General features: G+C 51.3%; 6 protein-coding genes across 6 annotated transcripts; 3 read left to right on the top strand and 3 right to left on the bottom strand.

Moving 5' to 3' along the window:
* Window positions 1-1,717: 1,717 nt before the first annotated feature.
* Window positions 1,718-5,694, bottom strand: GGI43DRAFT_134072 (uncharacterized protein). Its single transcript, XM_083199216.1, has 3 exons — window positions 4,664-5,694; window positions 4,342-4,565; window positions 1,718-4,274 (listed from the first exon to the last, which is right to left on the bottom strand). The coding sequence occupies exons 1-3, from the start codon at window positions 5,082-5,084 to the stop codon at window positions 1,917-1,919; spliced, it is 3,003 nt and encodes a 1,000-aa protein (XP_083057920.1). The 5' UTR covers window positions 5,085-5,694; the 3' UTR covers window positions 1,718-1,916.
* A 2,236-nt stretch (window positions 5,695-7,930) lies between these two features.
* On the top strand, window positions 7,931-9,518 carry GGI43DRAFT_134048 (uncharacterized protein). Its single transcript, XM_083199215.1, has 2 exons — window positions 7,931-8,982; window positions 9,118-9,518. The coding sequence occupies exons 1-2, from the start codon at window positions 8,190-8,192 to the stop codon at window positions 9,207-9,209; spliced, it is 885 nt and encodes a 294-aa protein (XP_083057919.1). The 5' UTR covers window positions 7,931-8,189; the 3' UTR covers window positions 9,210-9,518.
* A 6,324-nt stretch (window positions 9,519-15,842) lies between these two features.
* On the top strand, window positions 15,843-17,371 carry GGI43DRAFT_386428 (Zn(II)2Cys6 transcription factor domain-containing protein; the record flags this gene model as incomplete). The annotated part of the gene is made up of 3 exons (XM_083203794.1): window positions 15,843-15,947; window positions 16,103-16,459; window positions 16,547-17,371. The coding sequence occupies 3 exons, from the start codon at window positions 15,843-15,845 to the stop codon at window positions 17,369-17,371; spliced, it is 1,287 nt and encodes a 428-aa protein (XP_083057918.1).
* A 117-nt stretch (window positions 17,372-17,488) lies between these two features.
* On the bottom strand, window positions 17,489-20,226 carry GGI43DRAFT_133968 (P-loop containing nucleoside triphosphate hydrolase protein). Its single transcript, XM_083199214.1, has 5 exons — window positions 19,745-20,226; window positions 19,148-19,670; window positions 18,891-19,079; window positions 18,031-18,828; window positions 17,489-17,974 (listed from the first exon to the last, which is right to left on the bottom strand). Exons 1-5 carry the CDS (start codon window positions 19,808-19,810, stop codon window positions 17,607-17,609), a joined length of 1,944 nt encoding a protein of 647 aa, XP_083057917.1. The 5' UTR covers window positions 19,811-20,226; the 3' UTR covers window positions 17,489-17,606.
* Window positions 20,227-20,560: 334 nt separating this feature from the next.
* GGI43DRAFT_386426 (uncharacterized protein) lies at window positions 20,561-21,034 on the bottom strand (the record flags this gene model as incomplete). The annotated part of the gene is made up of 4 exons (XM_083203793.1): window positions 20,561-20,601; window positions 20,667-20,688; window positions 20,755-20,847; window positions 20,912-21,034. 4 exons carry the CDS (start codon window positions 21,032-21,034, stop codon window positions 20,561-20,563), a joined length of 279 nt encoding a protein of 92 aa, XP_083057916.1.
* A 136-nt stretch (window positions 21,035-21,170) lies between these two features.
* Window positions 21,171-23,706, top strand: GGI43DRAFT_412326 (uncharacterized protein). The gene has a single exon (XM_083206829.1). It carries the CDS (start codon window positions 21,443-21,445, stop codon window positions 23,573-23,575), a length of 2,133 nt encoding a protein of 710 aa, XP_083057915.1. The 5' UTR covers window positions 21,171-21,442; the 3' UTR covers window positions 23,576-23,706.
* The last annotated feature ends 26 nt before the right edge of the window (window positions 23,707-23,732 follow it).

The following is a 23,732-nucleotide window of genomic DNA, read 5'->3' as shown; positions in this document are numbered from 1 at the left end:
ACTACTAACCACTACCCCGGCTTCTCAGTATTTACTATTTTCCTCTCTATCCCCATCATGGCGACAATAGCATCTCTAGCGTCATACTTAATTACCTCCATACCTATGCATCAATACTCAACATCCACTACTCTTAGTTCTTGGTTCCTAACGACGGTTTCCGCCTTTCCCAACGCATTGTCTTCTCAATACCAGTTACATAATCTCACATTCTCAAACCCGAAGCTTCCCGTAGCCCAAGCTTAAAATCCAAACGTCACCGCCCTAAGCCTGCCGTCGTAGCTTAGCTACTCCAACAATAAAATATGCCAGCCAAAGCATCAACTACCGCAGTCCCCACACCCTATGCAGCTCCAAAGTCAAAAAATTCAATACCCCGGGCTAAGCATTCGCCCATATAACAAGCAGCAACCAATCCAGGCGAATTCCGCTCACCACCGGCGAGCTCGGAAAAGCCAATGCAAGAAGAGGCACAACAGGCCATCCAATAACATCACTAACCGCACACGGGAAGCTACAAAAAGGTTACTTCGGCTTTCAACCTCTTTATTTTTTCCTACGCCATAAGCACGTAATGACAGCTCTGCAGTTCTTCTTAACCAACGGGCGTTCGCACCAATGCCTTTACGCAGCTTAGCTCGCGGAGGCGGCATCCTTCCCGTGCAAAATAGCTACCAAGGAATGTCAATTCAATTTTGTTTATCACTCTTTTTTATTTCTCTCATTCAAAAGCTCGATCACCACTCATTGAAATGGTGGGGGAGTCCGCGATCTTAGCCCGCCCCTTCGTATTTTGATAGATCTACACCGAGGCAAGTTTTTGCTGACAATGGTCTAGCCATGATATGGCGACCAACATACCTGAGCCGAATACGCCTACTGATGATCAAACACGCCTTTTGTTTCTCTGTATATTTGTTTGTCAATCCGTTTGCTTATTTGTTTCGTCATGCGCGTGCAGAAACAAAAATTTCCCCATTAAATAAGATCTTAAAGTCCGCGTTATCCACATTCGAATCATGGTAGAAACCCCATAGAAAAAAAGAAGAAAAAAAACACCACACCTAATATCATCAATTCGCGCATACTTGCCTCTAGCCCAGTTTCACCTTTAACATAACGTAAAAAAGGCTCTGTCTCCCCAAGGTGAAAGGTGAAAAGCGGAGCTTGAGCAGGTCATTAAGGCTTCACACTAACAAGTTAGCCAACATGCTAGAGCCGAGATTCCGAAACTCTCTGCACGATCTAGTGGGCTCGCGACCTCCGGTGGCGTAGGCCTGTGGTTTCAAAAATGAAAAAATGAAAAAAAATTTACCTAGCTTGCGCCATTTATTTTCTGGCGTTTGGGGAAATTTTGTAGGAAGCTAAGTGCCCAGACTCGTAGTAGCAGCGTAGGATGAGCTTGTTTTGGCAGAGAGAGCTCTTCCAGCTGGTCCGAAGAGAGAAGAGAGAGAAACACCATTTTTGAAAGATCACGAAGCAATTGGCGCAAGGAGTTTTTTAAAATATTTTTGAACATAACACATTAGCAAGATATGAAAAGTCTATAGTAACTAGATATAGGTTTATACTAAGTTTTAAATTAAGTTAGCGACTGGGGGAATCAAAAGGTTAACAATGCATCCACCGGCAGGAGAACTCTTCTATCGGTTCCTTTCTCCCTCCATCTTGACTTGGTAGCAACGTGATGTTTGAAAGGCGATTGACCAGACAAAGCACACATGTTAACTGCTCCCGCTCTCCTCAATATAAAAAGAAAAAACTTTGGTCCCTGGACCAACCTTTCTCTTCCCCAGATCACCATATAGATTAAGCTTGTAGGCGAGTAGCAGTGTACCATATTAAAATTATTCGGGGGGTATACACAAGACTCTCTTTCCTAATAGGCCTTGACATCCACGACATTAAAACTCCATTTACTCATCCTCGTTATCAATAGCCTTGTCGGCAAGGAGGTATCGGTCAACACCGGTAGTCTCATCTCTCTCGTGCTCAATAGCAAGCTTCTGGAGAGCAGTGAGGACGTTCTCAACAATGGTATCCTTCTTCTTGCGGTCCTTGCGGCCGAGGTCGTTAAGGGCAGGGATCTTGTTAAGGATGAAGTAGATGATGGCAATGAAGATGGTGACACCGAAAGAGTACAGCCAGACAATGACAACGGTAACAATGTCGGTCCAACCATCGTGACGCTGCTTGGCAAGGTCGACGGGGTTGTCAATCTCGGGAGAGCCAGACAACCAACCGAAGAGACAGAAGAGAGTAGCCATGATATCGACACCAAGAATGGCGCCGACGAGCTGCCAAGAGGGCCAGGTGCGGCCACCACGGGTAACGAAGATCAGCCAGTTCTCAGTAAGAGCGACCTCAAGGAAGAGAATCTCCTGGACAGAGCCGAAGTTCTGGATGATACCGCCGTTGGGGAGGTACATGGTTCCACGGAGGACCCAGGTACCGAGAGCAAGCAATATTCCGAGAACGACGGAGATGACCCAGATCTTAGGCAGCTGCCACTCGACGGGACGGATCTCGTAGTGAGCGTTATCGTAAGCGACGGCGACGGTAGCCAAATCAGCGAACAGGGCAAGGAAGACGATCAGGTCGACACGGATGGTCTCGTTGATGATGATCATGGACAGAGTCAGGTAGATCTCAAGGTGGAGACAGAGAGCAATACGGTACTGAACGTAGGCCTTCATGCGCTGGAAGATCTGGCGAGAGGTCTTGATGGCAAGGACAATGGTGGACAGACCGGGGGCAAGGAAGACGATATCGGCGGCAGCCTGGGCAGCCTCGGTGGAACCCTCGACAGCAATACCACAATCAGCCTTCTTCAGAGAGGGAGCATCGTTGACACCGTCACCAGTCATGGCAGTAAGGTGACCACGCTGCTGGAGCATCTCGACGACACGGTACTTGTGCTCGGGGAAAACCTCGGCGAAACCGTCAGCACGCTCAACGAAGTCGTGGGCAACAGCACCACCGAGACCACCGTGGATGAGCTTCTCAGAGTTGTAGACCTTGGTACCGAGGGCAAGCATCTTGCAGGTTTCCTTGGCAATAGCGATGGCATCACCAGTCAACATCTTGACGGGAACACCGAGCTGGGCAGCCTCAAGAATGGTCTGGGCGGTATCCTCACGAGGGGGGTCGAACATGGAGAGGAGACCAAGGAGAACCCAGTCCTCATCGTTCTTCTTGTAGGCAACACCGAGAGATCGGAAACCACGGCGAGCGAACTCACGATCCTTCTCACGGTAGATGGCGGCGAGGTCCTCAGAGGGCTCGGCAAGCTTAAGAATGGCCTTGGGGGCACCCTTGGCGCAGATGAACTTGTCCTTGCCGAGACGGCACTCAGCAGTGATACGCTTGGAGACGGGGTCGAAGGGGGTGAACTTGTCGGTGATCCAGCCCTGCTGAAGGACCTCACGGGCCTTGGGGTAGCGCTTGAGGGTAAGAATGGTGACCTTGTCAATGGGATCGAGGGTCTTCAGGTTGTGGGAAGAAGCAAGAGCAGCGACAGCCATCATCCAGTTGACATCCTGGCCCTCAACAACGAAGGGATCACGGATGGAGAGCTTGTTGGCAGTGAGAGTACCGGTCTTGTCAGAGCAGAGAATGTCGACACCAGCAAGAGACTCGATGGCAGTGAGCTTCTGAACGATAGCCTTCTGCTTGGCGAGGTAGGCAGCACCGACGGCCAGGGTGGTGGTGGTAACGACGGGAAGACCGACGGGAACACCAACGATGAGGAGAACAAGGGCGTAGTGGAGCAGGTTCTGGGAGCCAGGCTCGGCAATCTTGAGGTGGTGGAAGAAACCTCCAATCCAGGCAGCGAGAATCCAGAACATGACGAGAACGAGCAGGGAAGTACCAATGTTGTTCATGACAGCCTTGAAGTGACCCTGGTCCTTGGCACCCTGAACGAGATCGGCAGTCTTACCGACGAAAGAGTCGCGGGCAGCAGCAGTGACGATGGCATAGGCCTTTCCACGCTTGCAGCCAGTGGTGTAGTAGGCAACATCACCGAGGTACTTGTCGACGGCGAGAGACTCACCAGTCATGGCAGACTGATCAATAGCAAGGAGGGGAGTAGCACGGTGGGAAGCCAGAGCGGACTCCTCCTGTTCCTTCTCGTTATCCTCAGCCTCGTCGTCAGAGCTGCCAAGCTTGCCCTCAGCGCGGAGCTGCTTGAAGACCTCGAACTCCTCAGGGCGAGTGTAGTCGCAAATCAGAAGAACATCAGCGGCAACGGTGTCACCTTCCTGAATAATGAGCTGTAAAGGAATTGAATTAGCTTGTTGTCCGCCAGGATAGTAAAGTCGAATGAGAATGTAGACTTACAATATCACCGGGGACGATTTCACGGGCGAGAATGTTCTGCTCCTGGCCATCACGGACAACAGTGCATCGCATGGCGATGTCACCCTTGAGAGAGGCGACGACATCGGCAGCAGACTTCTCCTGGTAGAAAGCGACGAAAGCGTTAAGCAGCAAGATACCGCAAATGACACCGAAATCGATCCAGTCACCCAGACCGACGGCCAACAGAGCAGCAACTTCCATGACTATAGGGCACCATTGGTTAGTATGGACAAGGCGCTTAGAATGTTGGTTTACCAGCCATTGGTATTAGCTGGCTGAATGAGATGAAATGAAAACTCACCATAAAGAATAGGACCAGTAAAGAAACCAAGGAACTTGACAAACATGTTCTCCTTCTCGGCGGTAAGCTCGTTCCAGCCAGACCACTTTCTTCTCTCGTCGACTTCATTGATACGAATACCAGTGCGAATGTCGGTGTCCAACCACGCCTCGGGCACAACCCTCTTGGCAGGCTCGCCGCCATCCTCGACCAGGTCGGCGTCTGTTGACCTCCAGAACTGCCACCACTTCACATTGCGACGCTTCTTCTGGTTGTCGTCTCCGCTGCGGGAGCCCTCACGATAGGTGGAAATGTATCGCTCCAAGGCAGCGTACTCGGGGAGGTTATCGGGCTCTGGGGGAGCGACGGTGCTGCCAGAGTGGACTTCACCACCGGCCTCAACGTCCCCCTCTTCACCCTTACGTCGATGAAAGACTGACATTGTTGGAAGAGATTGCGCTCTCGAAGCCGCCGCGAAACTGGCAATTGAAAGGACGCAACAAGTCGCAACTGGGCAGGAAAGAGAAAAGAAAATTCATCCACAAGGGCGGCTTGCCAGAGATATTTATTCCAGCGTCTGGACCCCCCCAGTCCACCCATTGCCGTGGTTCCTTTTTTTTTCCTCTCTTTTTTTTGCCCATCCTTCGATGAGACGCCAGAAAAGTCGCGGTCTCCATCCATCCATCCCATCCCAATTCCAGCTTGCCCACACTCCCACGCTTGCTAGTACACGCCCCCCGTCGGCCAGCGAAGACCGACGGCAGATTGTCGTCCACCATGGCCAAGGCTAGACCGCTTCGAGAGTAAGGTCAAGCATTAGCACATGTAGCTTCGTGCCGCGCAGTACCTCGTCCAGGCCGCCTGGCTTGTACCTCAAGGGCCGAGTTATCCTGGCCTAAGCCAAAAGAGCGGCGCCGAAAGGGTTCTGGCTGCGGTGGATACGACTGGTCAGGTCCCGGCGCAACCGAACCTGTCGACCGATGCCGATATCCGACTTAACCCCCAAGCATCATAGCCAAACGCCTCTAGACTACTTCGAGGCAAGGAAAAGCCTGTGCGCCCGGAGTAGCTGGGAATCCATTATTCGCTCTGGGGGACCCGCCGCCTGAGAGCGAGAAAGGGAAAAAAAAAAAAAAACGAGCTCTGGGCCCCCAGAATCAGCACGTAGAATCCCGGGACAGCCGGTCGAGGAGGCAGAAGCTTCTACGAAGGAAATCCCGCAGCAAAAATCATGGGGGTTTTTTTTTTTAACTGGGCTCCAATTTCCTAGCCCATTGCGCGCTTACCCGCATCGACATACAGTACAGCGCATCATAATACCTGCTGCTGCTCATACCGTACTGCGCTACAAGCATTTTAGCTGGGAGCGACTACGATAATGCACGATGATACGCACTCTCACTGACCTGATTGATGCTCGTCCATGCCGGCAACTGTGTCAGTGTCGCGACGCCGTCATTTCTCGGGCCTTTTTTTAATTCCCTCTTTTGATTGTGTTGGTTAATGAGATGTGGTTTCAAACGGTGTACTCCGTAGTTGCTAGCATAGTAGATAATCAAAGCGCGTATTCAATGACACAAAGAGCACAGAATAGGAAGAAAAAGCTTCGCGGAAGTTTACTTTGTACGTCTCAGCGACGTCGGAGGCTGAATTTAGCTGTGTTTTAGTGAACGGCAGCATACCTAAACCATAATATAGAAGAGAGCCAATAACGAAGCTGCCGTTGAATCAGTTCAGATAGCTTGCGAGCTTTGCTTCCCGTTGATTCATTCTTTTGTCTTGTTCTGCCATAAAGCCAGAGTAGTATACTGTAGTAGTTCTTGCTCATAGAGCATTGGTGTTGTAAGCCTACCCGGCAGCTACAGAGCTTCACGGACGGTTGTTAGCCACTCACTCACCCATATCTTCAAATCGCGCATATCTAACAGCAAAAACGAGGCTACCTCGGAGATGCTGTCTCCAGACCCCCCTATCAATTTCCTAGTTTTGCTTCCCCCTTCATCTCCTCGGTGAACGACTGTTTGAAAGCCTGCCTGCTTGAGCCGATCGTCAGCATCCCGCTCGTGCTTCGCTCTCCTCGTCTATACAGCCTGTATCGTTTCCTCTCGATCCAATTCGCCGGCCCCCTCCTCGGTGCGTCCCGGGATCGCCTTTTGGGTCCCCCTCCCCAGCTCAGGCAATGCCGGTAGATGTAAACGCTTAATCCGGGCGCGGGCTTCCCTCTGCTTCGCCAAAACTCTGTTGCGAAGATGGGTTGACCTCGTTTGTTTCCTGATCCAGCCTACGCCCGCGATTGCGACCTAGTCAGTGTCGAGCTATGTCATTCTGCATTTCAGCCGCTGGTTGCCAGGCTATTTTTGCGTGTTTTTCGCCCTCCAGCCTCTCCCTTGCCTTGCCTTGCCCGCCGCCGCCGTTTGCCTCCTTCCCCCGGAGCTGAGCTGGAGCTGAGCTTGCCTCGCGCCTGCCTGCCGGCCTGCCAGTATCGTACCGTACCAGCGCCTGCTTCTGCTTATCAAACGCGCCTGCTCCCTTCCCTTCTGTGCAACTGGCCAAGTTTTGCGCGGATATGCCTCGCCTGGGCTCCACATCGACGTCATTGGCCATGTGCAGGCCCGCCCCATTTCCGGCTTAGCTCCGTTGCCCCGCAAACTTGGCTGCTTCGCTGCATTTTTCTAGCGCTTCCATCCGATCACAAAGGTCGCTTGGCGATTTGGCGATTTGCTGTGCTGCAGCAGACGAAGACGTGCAATTGGCGATCGCCAAGGGCCTGAAAGGGGGACACGAGGCAGACCAGGTAGGCCGTGGGGACCGTCTCTAGGCGGCGATGGGTTTTTAGACCGCATTTTCGCCAGCAATCGCGATGCTACAGGCGTTGCGTCTGGCTCACGCGACGGGCTGGCGAAAAAAAGGACGAGCAGGACGAAGGGACCCAGAATTCTAGGTAGCAGTACGTACCGCCCGTAGCTTGGTGGTCCAGTTAGTACGGAGTCGAGGCCCCACCAATTTCCAGGGACATTTACCTGGACTAGTGCGAGGTACGTACCGGCGACTGGCCCGCGTATGGGCAGTACGAGACTCGAGGTACCGGCCAGCGCTGCGATACTTGCGGTACTTGGAGACTTGTGAGCTGTTCGGCGCTAGAAGGATTCTGGGCTAGAGCCCTTCTCGGTACGTACCCTGATCGGGCCGGTCGCAATTTTGCTCCGGTAGCCGCCTTGGCCGCTTCAATTCCGTCATAGCCGTGGCCATTGAGCTGCAGCACAGAGTTGCTTGCTGTGTGGTGTGGCGCTGGAATGGCAGACACAACGGCGCGCCCGACGTGTAAGTGACGGGATCAGGCTTAAGGCCTCGTGTAGCTACTCATGCCGGCATATCAGCGCCGGCGGCAAGCTGTCTGTATGCAAATCGCAGCTTGATGGAGTCGTCGTTAGCAGCCGTGCTACTGCTATACTAGGAAATACCCTGTATACGCTACGAGTCGTAGCAGCGCAGAGCTTCCACAAGCTCCGATAGCAGCTCCGGCGCACTTCCAAGCAATCAATTCATCATGCGGCTGCGAGAACATGCTCCTCCACCATATGAAGAGGTGTCCAGCCATGGCTCACGAGTCCAATTGCCCATTGGCGAACTGCTATCTCTTGCTCTCGACGGCCGCTCAGTCTTCTCGGCCACCAACCCGGCGCTCGTCTACTATGAGTTGAGCGCAGCGCCGCTGCAGGCCACTTCCCTCACGTACATCGTCAAAAAGGTCAAATACCGGCTGGCTGGCGATGGAGGAGGCAATCTGGACAATGGCAGGCTGCGCAGCCGCCTAAACGACATTTACCTCTACCGAGATGGCTACGTCAACTTCTATGCCCCCCGGCGCATCGTCATAGACGGCAAAGCCAGCGAGGGCCGCTGCTACAAAAACGTCAAGCTCTCGCCAGGCCTCATGGGTTGGTCGACCTGCTCAGCGGCAGGCCATTTCAGGGCCAAGGTGGGATTTGGCGATCGCTGGCGGAACCGCCACCAGGTCATCTGGAAAGATGATAGCGGCCGGATCGTGGCCATGGAGGACGCAGTTACATTTACAACTACTACAGCTTCCACAGCTCCCAATAATGATGGTAGTAGTCCAGATGGTAGCAGTAACAACGGTAGCGGCAACGATGCTGCGGCTCGCACCGCGCCTGGAGCTGTCTCAACAACCACATCGACTATGCCTTGCTTGAAGCTCTTGCGCCTGCTCGACGAAAAGGACCTGGATCTGCTGGTAACATGCTGGACAGCTCGGCTCTGGAAGCAGTCGCAAAAATTACAACGCAGCTCCCCTTCGCCTCCAATGGGCCGGTCCAGAGGTATAGCTTGGCATTTTTTTCATATCCCACCTGTTTTATTTGATTTTTCACTTATACTCTGTACCCCGACCTATCGTTTATGCACGTCATTGAGACAGTAAAAGTGAGAAATCGTCACGCGCTAACTTTCACCAGTCCAACGATTTGCAGCACGACACCTCAGCCTGCGGTACATGACCAACCTAGTTTCGTCCAATCCAACCCCGACCCGACGTCTCGAAGCGTAGCGACCCTCAATTGTTTCACGACTGCTCTGGATATGAATCAACAAAGATCTTATAATGTTTATTTCTCAATGTCTAATATTTTTTTTACAACTTTTTACCACTTATTGTAGTGCTGTATTCAAAGGCGTTGCCCAGAGGCCGGATCACATACATTACGTATACTTAAACAGACCCGTCTTAGGCGACGCAGATCCCTTCCCTTGAATTTAAGATAGCCGAGGGTGGACGTGGAAGGGGGGCCATTGCACAGGCATCAAGAGAACGAGCCAGCACGACAAGAAGAAGCCATTGCGATGGATTACCTGGACGAATTGACGTCGAATTACTGCTAGATAGGCGCCAGAGGGACACAAGATGCTCTCGAGCTGTTAGAGCTACCTTGGCACAGTTGATTTGCGCGCTTCCACCTCTCAGCTTATTCGAATGACACTGAAGCCGGGGTTGCTACATCATAGATACTCGTACTACCACCACACTTATTCCTGCGCACCGCACACACACACACACACACACTCATAATATCATCGCCACCACTAGGCCCATGCGAGTATTCGGCGTCACGATCCTCGGACGAACCGATTGATTGATTCTGTTGCGATTCAAGGCGAGCCTGGGCCGATGACGGGACAACTCCAGAAAGCACGCCTGTCGTGCTTACAGCAATGGAGTCTCAATTGGCATCTGGGTCACCCCGTGCTCGGCACAATCACGACTTCTCCTTGCCAATTCGATAAGCGTCGTGCAAGCGAAGCGGCACAACAGGTATTCCCCAGAAACCCATCATCTGGCCCCCCAAAAACGACAGCCCAAAGACCGCGGAGATTCACCAGGCGAGGCGATAACCACATCCTCCGTACGGAGAACAGACCCAGGGCTACTACCTACCCAGTAGGGATCGTAGGAGTAGAGCTGACCAGGGGGGGTGTCTCTTAGACTTTTTAGCACTTAGCATCAGGGCGCTAACAGGGTCCAGCGCGTATCCACAGACACTCAGATCGGCCGGTTCAATCTAGTTCCGACCGCGGCTTTTTTTTGACGCGCAGGGGTGGGCTGCTGAGTGGCCAGAGGACAGGCAGGCAGAATCAAGAAATCACAGGTAGACACTGAAGAAGGGGTGGCTGGCCTTGGGGGTCCCCCTGGTGTATCCGGGGGAACATGCGCGAATTGATGGAACTCGAGCCAACGAACGGGAACGAGACAAGCATCTTTTCTTCTTCTTCTTCCAATCAATTGGACTAGTATTACTCGTAAGTATGGAGATATGGATAGCGTGTGTAGCATTTCCTCAGTGCGCTCTTCAGGAGTAATCAATTCCGAGCAAAGCCGCGGCATAACAGACAAAAGAAGACCGGGCTCCAGTAAAAAAACAACAAATCAATAAGACGAAAAAACGGTGAATACGGAAGACGGCTTCTACAGAGTAGTACTATATTCAATTGAGTGAAAGTGAACAGCTATACACGCACAAAAAAGGAGGTGACAGCAAAGTCACCCACTAAATGGGCCTTGACCCCTTGACTCAAAGAGCCAGCTATCAATGCCGCCTTTTCGTCTCCCAAGCGCATACCGTACAAACTGGACTACCCAAAGTTGCTCCCATCACGGACAAGTTTTCCATGGAGAATGGAGACACCAAAAAGCACACTGAGAGAGACAGACACGGAACAGGTTCCCCACTGTCCCGTCAGAGCCGCGCTAGCAAGCCTGGCCGACCAGGACTATCAACGCATGTACACTGATGAATGTAGATACAAAGGTTCAGGTATTAATTACTGATCCCAAACTATTGCCTTGAGGCTAGAGCTGATATCGACCACGTCCGCCGGCATGCCGGATTTGGGGGAGTGGATATTCCTCGGAGCACCCCAGCGGTCTTCCTGTTTGGCTGCTGATTTGCTATTCTTGTAAATTACACTGAGTATTACAGGTACTCTCTGCGTACTCGAAACTACTGCGAGAAAAACGACGACGATAGAGAAGGGCAGAGGAGATTGAAAAGAGCGGTAATGAATAATGCAGCAGCATGGCGCCAAAACCAAAACAGAGGCAGCGCCGCGGAGAAGGGCCGTGGGACGGTAATTGGAGCTGAAATAACGACATGCAGCGAGATCCAGCTGAGTGATGCTATACTCGTGCTAGTATTATATGGTGATACTTGCAGTATCTTGTAGTCGCAGTAGCAGCGGTACATTGTGGTAGTATCAGCAGCAGTACTGCACTTCTTGTCTGTGGATGTGCTCGCATACTACTGTACATACATCCACCCCCCTTATCACGGGTACGCCATCCAACCACAGCACAATAATGACCTTTTTCGCCTTACGTACTCTCCGGATTAGATACGAAGCAGATACGTGACAGCCGTAGTAAGGCGGGCAAACGGCAACGGCACAGGCTATTTTGGCCCAGCTTGTGTCATTGGATTGGGCGTCTGCTGCGCTGGTCCAATTGAGTTTGTGCAGTTAGTCGCAGCACGGCGGCTGTAGCGGGCTGGGCCATTTTTTCCTTGGTCTTTGGTGACTGACGGCAATAGAGTTTTTTTAGGTGCAAAAATTAAGGGCCGTGATCAGCATTTTGTATGGGGAGAGAGGCAAAAACAAGAAGCTCTGGAGAGTCAAGAAGCCAAGCCAAAATCTTTTTTAGTGTCGTTCGGCTTTTGAAATTTTTTTTTTTTTTTTTTTTTTTTTCTTCGGGGTCTACAACTAACAGGCGGCAAGGCAAAAGCTATCACCACCAACTCTCTTTTTTTTTTTTTGCCATCACCAAAAAAGCCTTCCTTCTAAAGCTTGACTTACTCAGTACCAGCCAAATCATGCCCAATTGGGAAGATTGTTTTACTGGCCACCTTGGCTTGATTCCCTTGATTGATCTGAATAATGAATCTTTTGCGCATTGAATTGGATAAAGCCTTATCTTCAATGCTCTAATAGATACACGGAGTAGTGCCCTTTCTTAGCCTCGAGGCACCCACCAAAGATTCTCCGTACTATAAACTACGGACATTTTCCTGCCATGGGGCCTGTCCCGCAGACCAGACCAGACCAGGCCCAGAAGCAATCCAGACGGCCGGACGTGTTTGACCAATTCAGCCGACTAAGAAGCGAGGCGACGATGAAAAAAATATCGCATATCAATCAATCAATATACAGGGCAACTATCTATCCAGCTATCTGGTAGCTTCAAACTCTAGCAGCATTTCCACCTGAAGCAATTCAAATTGTCTGTTATCTAACAATCTGCACTGCGCTGCACTAACACACTTAGTCCATATGCGCAATTCTCCAGAATAAATAAAATAAAAAGGGGAGACGGTCTTTATTGCAGGGTAGAGCGCATTCCCACTCCAGCTCCTAATGTAAGGGACCTGCTAGTCGTATGGAGTCCATCCCCATCCGACTAGAGCCGGAATAGCTTCAAGTGCAGCGACAGCACGAATAGCACTGCAAATCTCAATTCCTGCGCGGCCGTTAGCACGAACGCCAGAGTACGGGGTACATTAGCAAAAGTAACTCGCCCATAATAAACACAAGTACCTGCTTATAGTAAGTGGTAGTGTTGCTACGTAGCGGTGGTACTACTGTACTTGCTACGGCGCACCCCTTTCGTAATGTCATGCTGGGCTGGCAGATGGCTGGCACAGAGTCAAAGGCGCCTGTAATCCGTGAGCACGGAGTAGTTCCGTTGCCCTATTTTGAAAGGATACCGCATACGAACGATATGCGCTCCAGTAGGTGCTACTGCCGGGAACCTGACATCATCTCACGCCCATGCCAGACTCCCGCAATAGCCTGCCTCTCCCCGAATTTCTCCATTTTCAATTCCAGCCAAGCCAGCTTCGTCCGATCATCTCCTGGGCCCTGCTTTACTCCGATGGCCACGAGTAGTGCTAGGCAGCATATACATACTACAAGTAACACTACAAGTAACACTAGATTACAAAGGCTGGCAAAACTGGAACTGTAAAGTTCATGCTTCTCCGGAAGGCAAGGGAAAACATGCCGTACTCATACCCATAAACCGGGCCCTTTCTCACCAAGCGAGCAAAGCCAAAAAGGGAAAAGCCAGGATCCTACCCTCTGCCTACTCTCTCGTGCTGTCACAGCTCTCTGATTTGTCGCTTCGTCTCGTTTTCACACCGTTTCAATCAATGCCTTGGCTGGGCGTTTTGCGTGCAGTGCCCACCGCACGCTACAGGCATTTTGCATTGAACTAGACACGCTGTTCGGCTCGGCAAAACGAGCAAAGACACAGCGCAGCTATTGGACAAAGCTCCTGGATCGTTCCGGACCAGGCAGTGATTTGCATGGAATAACAGCCCAGCAGAGCAAGAGTCGGCGGAAACGGCTCAACCCCGGCTTCAAGCGAGTGCGAAGGACTCATCACGACCACCACCTACAGCACAAACTACAGTAATGGAGTATGCATGTACAGTAAGCAGGACAAGGGCAAATGAACAAGTCTCCAAGAGGGTGCCAAAAAAAGAAGAGCAACTCTACCTCGAATCCGGCAGTTTGCTTTGCCTGCTGGAGCTATTCCAGACCAGCCTAGGGCCCGGTTTACAGCTTTGACTGGCCCAACCACCCATTTCTACATTGTATGCTACTTGTATGGCTCTGTGCTCTGACTCTCTCGCTCGTCGCGTGCCCCCCATAAGCCAAAAATGGCCCCCCAGGCCAGCCAGCCCCCTTGCCTTCTGACCATCACCAGCATGAAGCAGAAAACCAGTGCTCCGTTTATAGCTGGGTTGGTTGCCAAGGCGGCCCAGGCTGGCCCTGCTCGCGCTCTATAGCCGAAAGGCGATCACTCACCCAGGAAATCTTCAGCGTCAGTGCGTTCTTTTTGCCATTTAATGGCGCTTTTTAGTGCGGCTCGTAGGGCGCAACGCAAGAAAGCAACGACCAAGAGGGTAAAAGCTCTCCCCCCTAGCATCGCCAAGTCCTCTCGCCTCTGTAGAGCACGGCCATGCGATCGACTTGGCAGCTTGGAAATTCAAGTCTTGCAGCTCAAATTGGGGAAGACAGGAAAAGAGGGCTGAAGACTGAAGGGGAAATAACGGCGACCAGGCCTCGCAAACTATCATCTATAAGCCGTTGCTAGCAGTAAGACTTGCCATCGTTTCTCGTATAATTGCTCCGTAAAAGCCAACGGCGAGAAGGGCGGTTCCACGTATACAGCAGGTCAAGGCACCGCTTTACGCGCTCAAGCAAAAGCAAAAGTGGATGCTTCCCATAATAGAGCCTATCTCACCGTCACGCCTCTTCCATTCCGGGCAGGACGACGCCGCAAAAAGAAGACTGAATAGAACGAAAAAGGTGCGCCAATTAATTGTCTCACGCCGCCGCTACCCAGCACCAGCACCAGCACCAGCACCGGCCCTTGCGCCTCCCGGTCTCTCTGACTCTGTCTTTTTGTCATGCCGCAGGAAAAACAAAAACCGACACTTACTCGAGTCACTGACCGAAAGAGACCACCAGCAGTGGCAAGGGGTCTCGATTCTGGGTTGCGTTCCCGACCCATGTGGAGACCCCAAGCTTTCTCCGTGGTACTAACTGACTGGCCTTTTTTCTCTTCTATTATTTCCCTCTCATATTAATTCTCGTGTGCTTGTCGCGTCTCTACCAAGCTAGCTAGTATAGGAATTCTTTTTTTTCTCTCGCGATTCGCGTCGTCGCAAAAATCCAGATTCTGGCTAGCGCCGTGTTTTGCTCGCTGACGGCGGTTGAAGCCACCGACTCCGTGCGCAATCACATCATATCACTCGTGCCTTTATCGCCGGCGGTAAAGGAATTGGTCCAGGGCAAGGCACGAGGCAGGTCGAGTGACTCCGTAACGCTGCGGGTACGAAGCTGGACGTTGCGTGTAATACCTGCGAAGCGAGAGCAAGTTCAGCTGGGTGCGCGAGTTTTGCCACTTGGTGGTGGCCTGATTTCCGAGATGTTTCCTGATGCGGTGAGTTTGTGATGACAATTGGCCGGTCCAAAAATGTAGAAACTGCTGGATTTGATTTGTGAGAGGAAGAGAGTTTCGTATTCGCTGTGTAATCACTTTGTATGCTTGCACAATTGAGTGCTGTGTTGTACATGAATACTACTACTACTGCTTCATACAGTGTAGTTTGTATGGATGCTATCCCGGTTGCCTTACCCGGGACTTGAATTTGCTTCACCGACTTCACTTACAGCACCATCTCACTCGTAAATAGCCATATTATTTTCAATTATACGTCATTTGTCTTGTCTCACACAGCGCACACCTTCTTCACGTTTTGTCCGAGACACAAAAACTCTGTCTCTCCCCATCCAAGACATCTCAGAATAAATTATCCTAGTAATACCCAATTCTGCAACGACCCGGAATTAAGCATAATGTAACACCCAAATACACGTACGGCAAAATGTAAACTCAAACCCGCCACCACCGCCGTTTTCTAGAATACATGTAAAGCTTCCAAAAAACAACGCAGAACCCCCCCAAAGCTCCATCCAGACTTCTCGGACCAAAGGCGAAAACACTTATACGCGGTTATAGCTGTAAATACACGCAACTCAGAAGATACTCGTATTTGTCTCTCTTTTTACCTCCGGCCCGACCCGGTGTGGCCGGACAGCTTCAACCGCTCATACGTAATCCACAATGGCCGACGGCATCGCCACCAAGAACGACATCGCAGTCCGCAAGCGAAAGACTCATCGCAAGTCTCGCTTAGGCTGTGGCAACTGCAAGATTCGCAGCGTCAAAGTAAATCATGCTCTCTCTCTCTCATCTCATTTCCGCTTCTTCCGTCTCTCTCAGCCGTTGTTGCCTGTGATACCGTAGCACACTCATGACATCAGTCGCTGGTATATCCATATCAGGAAATTTCCAATGACTTACACGCAAGTAAAATCTTATAGTGCGACGAATCAAAGCCCACATGCCGCCGCTGTCAAGCATCCGGCTTCACATGCAACTACTCAGGCACCGGCCCAGCTCTCCAGCTGTCTCGCTCCAGTGTCTTTAGACTCAACGTCGCCCCCGCTCAAGCTAGGTCTGGATCTGCATCTGTTGATGGCCTCTTTCGAGAGGCGCATCTCCAGCCTGGTCTCAGGATCCCCATCGTCTTGCCTCTGCAGGGCAGATTGGGTGAATACGCTCTACGGCCGCAAGACCATGCTGCACTGTGTCGGTTCTACGATAGAACAGCCTCAACTCTGGGAACTCCTACCACGAGGAAGGGATATCTCAAAGTCGTTTATGGCCTTGTAGGCGAAGTATGTTTCTTCTCATCCCCTCAACTCTTATAATTCATATGGACCAGAATATCACATAGATCGAAACTAACTCCAACATCTCCATAGCATACATTTCTCATCCATGTCATGCTGGCCATGACCCTCCTCCACGATACTCACCTCTCTCAAACCCCTCTCCCTTCATCTCATGATCTCTCCCTCGCTTTCCACTGGTATCACAGCACCGCCATGCTAAAGCACTTCCTTGCCATCCCATCCCCTTCCACAACACTCTCTTCCACTCATCGTGACGCTCTCTGGGTATGTGCTTCTATCCTCGGTGCCACATCCTTCGCCTCTATACGCACCCAAGATCCCTTCGCAGTATGGCCCCTCGCAGATCCCAACCCAGCCGTCGACTTGGACTGGCTGAAGATGGGCTACGGTAAGAAAGTCGTCTGGGATATTGCCGATCCGTCTCGCCCAGAAAGCGTCTTCCACAACACCCTCCACAACACGCCCATGCAGCAACATATCGACACAAACGCCCCCGTCAGCCCAGGCATATTGCCGCCGCTATTCTACTCCTTTTTCAATCTCTCGTCTCCGACTTCCTCCATGGATACAAATCCATACCACAGCCCTTGCGTAATCTTGTCCATCCTATGGGTTAACAAAATCGATGAGTACAACGCCATTCTCTTTCTTACATTCATTACGCACATCGATCCAAACTACAGATCTCTCCTCGAGGAGAAAGACCACAAGGCACTGCTTCTCCTCTTACACTGGCACTGTCTCGTGGTACCCCTCGCGAGTTGGTGGCTACGTCGACGATGCGTCGTCGAGGCCAAAGCGATCTGCACGTATCTCGAAAAATATTGTGCAGATGATGAAGACATCATAAAGCTGCTGGAAATTCCAAAGGAAGTGCTGGCCAGCTCGTGCTAAAGCTGTGTTTTTGGTTAACAGAATATAATTATATAGAAAGAATAAAATACGAGGCAGTTGGAGCCCTTCGTGTATCGCTATCAAATAATGAATACTATAATATAACAAAATTAAAAACCCATCCATCTCTATCGCTTAACAGGGATGAAGGAAACAAACAACGAAAGGGAGAAAGAAACAAAAGAGAAATCTCATCATAAACATAATAGCCACCGCTGTGTTACATCCAGCCATGCTAATCGCTCAGCACAACCCACGTCCCACTCGTTACATCATTTGTTTCTATGGCGGCAGTTTGCTGCTCGACTTCCTCAGCAGCCTTATTGCCATCCTCTGGAGTACTCATCAGCGGGTACTTGGGATCGTAACCTACTGACTTCACAATGCCGAGACCTCTAGTGCGGCCTTCACGGAAAAGCAGTCGGTCTCCAGGGGCGATATACTCTGGACGCTGGACAAAGCGAAAGGCAACATTGGCACGATCGCCTGTTCGGATCAGCTCGCGATCAATGTCAATGATGGCACAAGTCTGCGACACGGCGCCGACGTGCAGCATGGCCTGATAGCGCTTCTTGATGGTGGTTGCGTGCGACAGGATAAGAACTGGTCATGTTGGTTAGCTGTCCATCATAGACTGCATATGTTGAATTATGACTCACCTTCTGCAACAAATTCTCGAAACACCCTGGGGCCTGTCTGCCCCTCTTCTTTGTGAAGCATAACCATGCCCTTTCGAACATCTCGTCGCTTCATCTTCTTGAGCGCAAACGAGGCAGATTGACCTGCTTCGGCCACCTGCACCCGTATTCTCTTGCGCTCAATAGAACGCACTGCTGTAGGAGTAAAATGTCCCAGGGAATCCGGCCCAATAAGAACATTATCACCCTCATGAACCATGCCAGACTTGACAATGCCAGAGACGACCGTACCAGTGAACGGCACCGAGAACGTGTCATTAACCTGAAATTCGAATGGCGCATCCGAGTGGTAGTGTCCGTGGTGAGGCAGCATATTCAAGAAAAGTCGTACAAGGTCGAGGTTCTCACCAGTGACATTGGAGACTTGAAAGACGGGGCATATCCTCTTGCTAACGAACTGAGTTGCCGTGTTGACACACTCTTCACGGTTTGTGATGAACGTTGGCATCTTTCGGGCACCAGGGCTCTTCATGATCTTGTTGACCTGACTGATAGTCTCCTTGAGAATGTTGGGAGGGCAAATATCAATCTTGGTGATGATGACCATGACGGGAACATTTAGGGCCAGCGCAATACCCAAATGTTCCTTGCTCATACCAACCAGCCCGTTATTGGCCGCAACCATCAGAAGGCAAAAGTCGGGACTGCTAGAGAGCAAGCCGAACACCGTGGTCCGCAGGTACTTTTCGTGCCCAGCCAGATCACTGAAGGTGATGACCTTGGCGCTGCGCTTCCCGATGTCTTCCCAAGATAGCTTTCCTATGCGCAGTTTAGTAAGGTTATTGGCAATGTGTACTTGACTGATAACCATCATTACTTACGGCCTGGAGTATCCGAAGTGACGACTTGGCCGAGACTGTCAAACCCCATGATTTCCATACCCACAGAGCTTGTTCGTCCCGTCTCCATTTCGTGCTTGTGACGGAAGAGATTTACTCGCGCTCTTCCTCGGCCGTCGTCTAGATCGTTCTTAACGAGCACACCAAGCAGCGAACTCTTTCCAGCATCGACTGTTTGTGTTCGCATGCAACATTAGCACACTCTTCATCTGATGCAGTAATATGAGTCGTAAGCTTACCATTGCCCACGACAGCTATTCTTGTCTCAATGACATCCTCAATCTTGTCCGGTATCCTTCGGATGAGAATCTTTCCACTGCAGCTCTTGTCCTTGGTCGGGTTCGTCGTGGTGCTTTCCGCCTCTTCCTTGCCGCCCACATTGGTTGTTAGAAGCAGCTGACAGTCTGCAGTCACCCGCTTCGCTGCCTCGACCAGTCTTGTATATGCCTTATTCCACTCTTCAAGAGTCAGCTGCATGGATTCGCCGCTGTTCTCGAATCCCAGATCGAAGACAGTCTCTCCGGCGCCTTCTTCTATTCGCTCGACGATGACGTCTCCGAGCTTCTTCAGGGTGTCGTCGTCCGATCCCAGCACGAGGTCTTTCAGCTTTATTCGCGGCGCAGAGTCGACCAGATTTAGACTGTCTAGAAGCTCGTCGAGTTCCACATCATGCTCTGTTGAATCGGCGGCGGGCTTCTTTGCAGAGGCTGGATACCGTAGGTTCTGCTGTTGCTCTACATATTCGGCGAAGTCGCTTAGAGCCTGCGCAAACTCGCGTCAGAATCCAGATCTAGTACAGACCGAAGCCCTGGAAGATATATATCGGGAATACATACCGATTCGCCCTTGCGCTTCTCATGTTCGAGGCCCTTGGCCGTCTTAGCCGTCTTGGTCGCCATCATGCCGTGGAACCGTGCAGCTGTTGCGCCCGTATTACAGAAGATCGTGTAGCTAGAGAACACGCAGAGCAATGGCGGCAAAAAGTATTATATACACACACATATAAAAGGAGTACCCGAAAATAGAAACTATGACTCTTCTGCCTGGCTACTTAAGCTTCAGCCATTGCCAGAGGAGTCACCGTTGAATCGAGGCTCAGCAGCTCAGTGAGTAACCCGGGGAGCAGGTTATCGATAAGGCGAGCTTGTATCGAAACTGTGGGTCGATGACACGACTCCCGTTTTCAGCTGCATTGATAGTCTCGTATTAGGTATTAGAGCATACCACCACTAATTACATAACATGTGCTTGTCGGCCAGCATTCAGAACAAAAGCCCATATGAGTGCAGATTGAGCTGAGCAAGCCGCGGTATATGCGCATTAAGCGCATTGAATGCATTTCCTCAAAGAGTAGATGACCCGTTTATAGCATCACCGAGCTCCAGAAAGAAACGCACCGCATCTTGATTCCGCCTGTCCTTATCCATTGGTCACCCTTGACACAAGTCTCTGTCGTGCCCGTGCAGCGAATTCCATGTTTATAGCGAGAGCTCCAGGTAATGAAATCCAAACGCTGTTGGAGCAGCCTTATTCACCTCGATCATTGTACCGCCGCCGCCTTCAAGTTATATGCGTTTCGTCGCATCGCATGGTTCGTTGGAATAGTATCTCAGTTTCATTATCGGTATCATTGCTGCCATTGCTGTCTATATCTAGAAAGGAACTTGAGGAGAGATTAAAACGACGCTATCGCCTGTGAAGCTGTTAGCCAAATACACCCTCATCTCTCCAGGATATGGGGAGAACCCGACCTCTTACAAACAACATTTCTGATTTCCTGCTAATGGTCTTGAAAATCGTTAGAGCCATACACGAATGGTGGAGCAGGTTGTCCTTCTTCGCATACCTTGACCTCGTCGCTCTCCTCCTCATCATCGTCGACGGCGTAGATGGTCTCTTCCACCTCACCCAGCACCAGGTTGCAGTGACTATCGTAGGCCTATACCGAATGATATCAGCAATAAATTCGGTAGTGATATCGATATTGTGAAACTTGGCCGTACGTGAAGCTTGCCCTTGAGCTCTCTGTCACCACGCAGCTTGACGAAAACCACCTCGTTGAGCAGCAGTCTCACGAGGTCGAGTGGCTCGGCCACATGGCTGGTCTCCTCCCCAACATCGGCCATGGTTGCGTCGTGATCTTCGTTTATATATGTATCGTCGGGACCAAAGAAGTGGGCGATCGCTTCGAGTTCGTGGCTTTGCAAAGGCGACTCTTCTGCACTGTGATTTTGGGTAGCTTTGGATGGCCTTGTCAAAAATGCTAGCCTTGCCCCTCCATGGCCGTGGAAAATCTTCGGCAGACGCAACTCTCGGCGATTTGCACTCACATGCATCGAGTTTTCCGCAATATGCAAATATCGAGGTGCCGCCCCATATCGCTTCAAAGCTTCTTCACCAAGACCCGCGGCCCCATTGCTAAAGCCACTTTTACCCCAGATTCTAGAGGATCGTGCCACTACTAGGCCAGAGGGCTGATCAATCGCAGTCCCCTCACTCTCGTTAACCAGCCAGATGATAAAACAAGCAAAATCATGACGCTCAGACGACTCGTCTGGCCCAGAGGCCGTCTTAGTGGACTGGCAGTACTCAAAAACCAACACCATGAGCCATTACCATTGAGATATGGGCGACCAACTTCAGGCCGGCGCTATCTAGCGTCTCACAAGGCAATCTCCAACAGCCAGCGTCATTTATTCCCTGACTTGATGCCCCCCACCGTTTGTCCAGAACTTGGAGATCTTCTAGAGTCCGTTCAGAAGCAGGATACATCACAAATTAGCTGGGAATTCGCTGCTTGGACTGATATCTTGAGTAATGAAAATTCACCAGGCCATGAGGTAGCAGTTCGAGAAGCCAGAGAACTCCCCGGTCCGACCTTTTCTGAGATTCTGCGCAGTATCGACCCTCTGCTCTCAACAGAAGTTGATATCGCTCACGGACTCAACCTCACTCAGGGACATGCTCAGTTCACCTTTCCCGGCAAACTGCTGAACCAATTTGGTGTACGCAAAGTCCACCATGGCATCCTTCAAGGCGTCCAAACCCTGATTACCATCCGGAGCGAGGCATCGTCATCCAACAGCTTAACAGCGGCTGATTATGAAGTGGCCATGAGATGCGCTGGAGCAGCAGTGGACTATCAGCAAGTCAAAGTATTTTGGGCTGCCATGGCAGCCCAGGGGCTACAAGACTCTCGAACGTCCAAATCATGGTCCGACTTTATCAAAGCTCGCTTCATGACTGAGCCAGAGTACTATCAGTTCGACCGCTCTAGAGTCGCTTTTCTTGCGCGTGACCTGTACAGCAACCGCAACCCACTACCAATGTCAGTCATCAAGCACTTGGACAATATCAGATTCAGTGTCAATGCCCTGAAAAAGGAACCCTGGAATCGAAGAATCGATGAGCTCGACGAAGATATGCGGCGCCTCATGCGTCGGCGTATGGGCTACAAGAGCTTTAAGAGCCATTGGATCCGAGGCCTTTACTACGGACATGAGATGGACGAGGAACTGCTATGCACCTCCATGGTTGCCTTTGCCAGATCCAGCTCCCTGAATTCTATCAAAAAGATGATCTTAGAGAACTACTATGGCATCGTCATCACCCAAAACGACGCCTCCGGCCAACCAGCAGACATTCAAATCTCAGGCGGCCGTGACTTTCCACCCAACTCCCCCCTAGCACCCACACCTCGCCTCCTCCAAGCCATCGTCGAAGCCTTTGGATCCATGTCCCACATCATTCTCGGCACGAAGCTGCTCGACTTCCTCTCCCGCCGCTACAACATCCCCATCCCCCGCCAAACATGGTCCAGCCTCCTCAACTGGACCTACATCTCCGCCTCCAAACCCTTCAAACCCATCCGCGACATCCAAACCGGCGAGCTATCCACCTCCAGCTCCGCCGCCGACGTCCGTCACATCTGGGCCGCCATGACCTCCGAGCCGTACAACATCACCCCTACCTTTGCCGACCTCGACATCTACGTCAAAACCCTCATCAACCAGCGCTCCTTTGGCCAAGCCATCGCCACAATCCGCGCCCACGCAATCCCCCACTACTCCTCCCTCCTGAAAACGTACCACACCGCCCTCACCGACGAAATCCTCCAGCTCGACGCCCTCGCAACCCTTTCAAAGGCGCGCGCCTCGTCACTCACCTCCCGCGCTACTTACCGCCGCCGCCACGCCCAGCTCCTCAAGGACCACACCCACCACCTCATCGCCTCCTGGTTCACCCGCCTCCTCAAGTCCGCCTCCGCCACCAAATCCGCCCGCGGGGGCTCCTTCACGCAAACACGCATCCCAGACCTGCTCCTCGAATTCCCAGACTTCTTCCACCCGCAAGTGCGCTACCGCACCGCTCAGGGCCACGTCGTGCTGCAGCGGCCTGACACAGAGGTTACCAAGCGCTTCGACTGGGATAATGGCACCTGGCGGAAGACTTTGCCGCAGAAGAAATCGGGTATCTACGCGCGGGACTTTGAAAATTCTGATGATCCAGAGTTTCCCTGGCCAAGGGTGAACGATATGAAAGTGCTAGAGTGGAAGAGAGTGCCAAGAAAGAGATCAGATGTGATGCTTCGGCCGCCAAGAGAGTGGGCGAAGGAGGCGAGAGCGCAGGAGTGGTGGGATACCATTGAAGAAGAGCTGATGTTGTAGATTTGTTCAAGATCTGTGTTGTAGAGTAAATGTATATACATGTATAAATAGGGGTATAGATGGATATTATTTGTTCATAGAACAACATATCTACAAAGGGTTAAAGAGGATATTTGTTTATACAGCAGCTTCATTTAAAATGCAACCAATAAATTAA

This window comes from Trichoderma evansii (assembly GCF_050947405.1).
Source record: "Trichoderma evansii strain SZMC 28006 chromosome Unknown GGI43scaffold_19, whole genome shotgun sequence".
Taxonomy (NCBI): domain Eukaryota; kingdom Fungi; phylum Ascomycota; class Sordariomycetes; order Hypocreales; family Hypocreaceae; genus Trichoderma; species Trichoderma evansii.
Note: the sequence above shows the minus strand (reverse complement) of the source record. Positions and strands in the feature narration are given on the sequence as shown.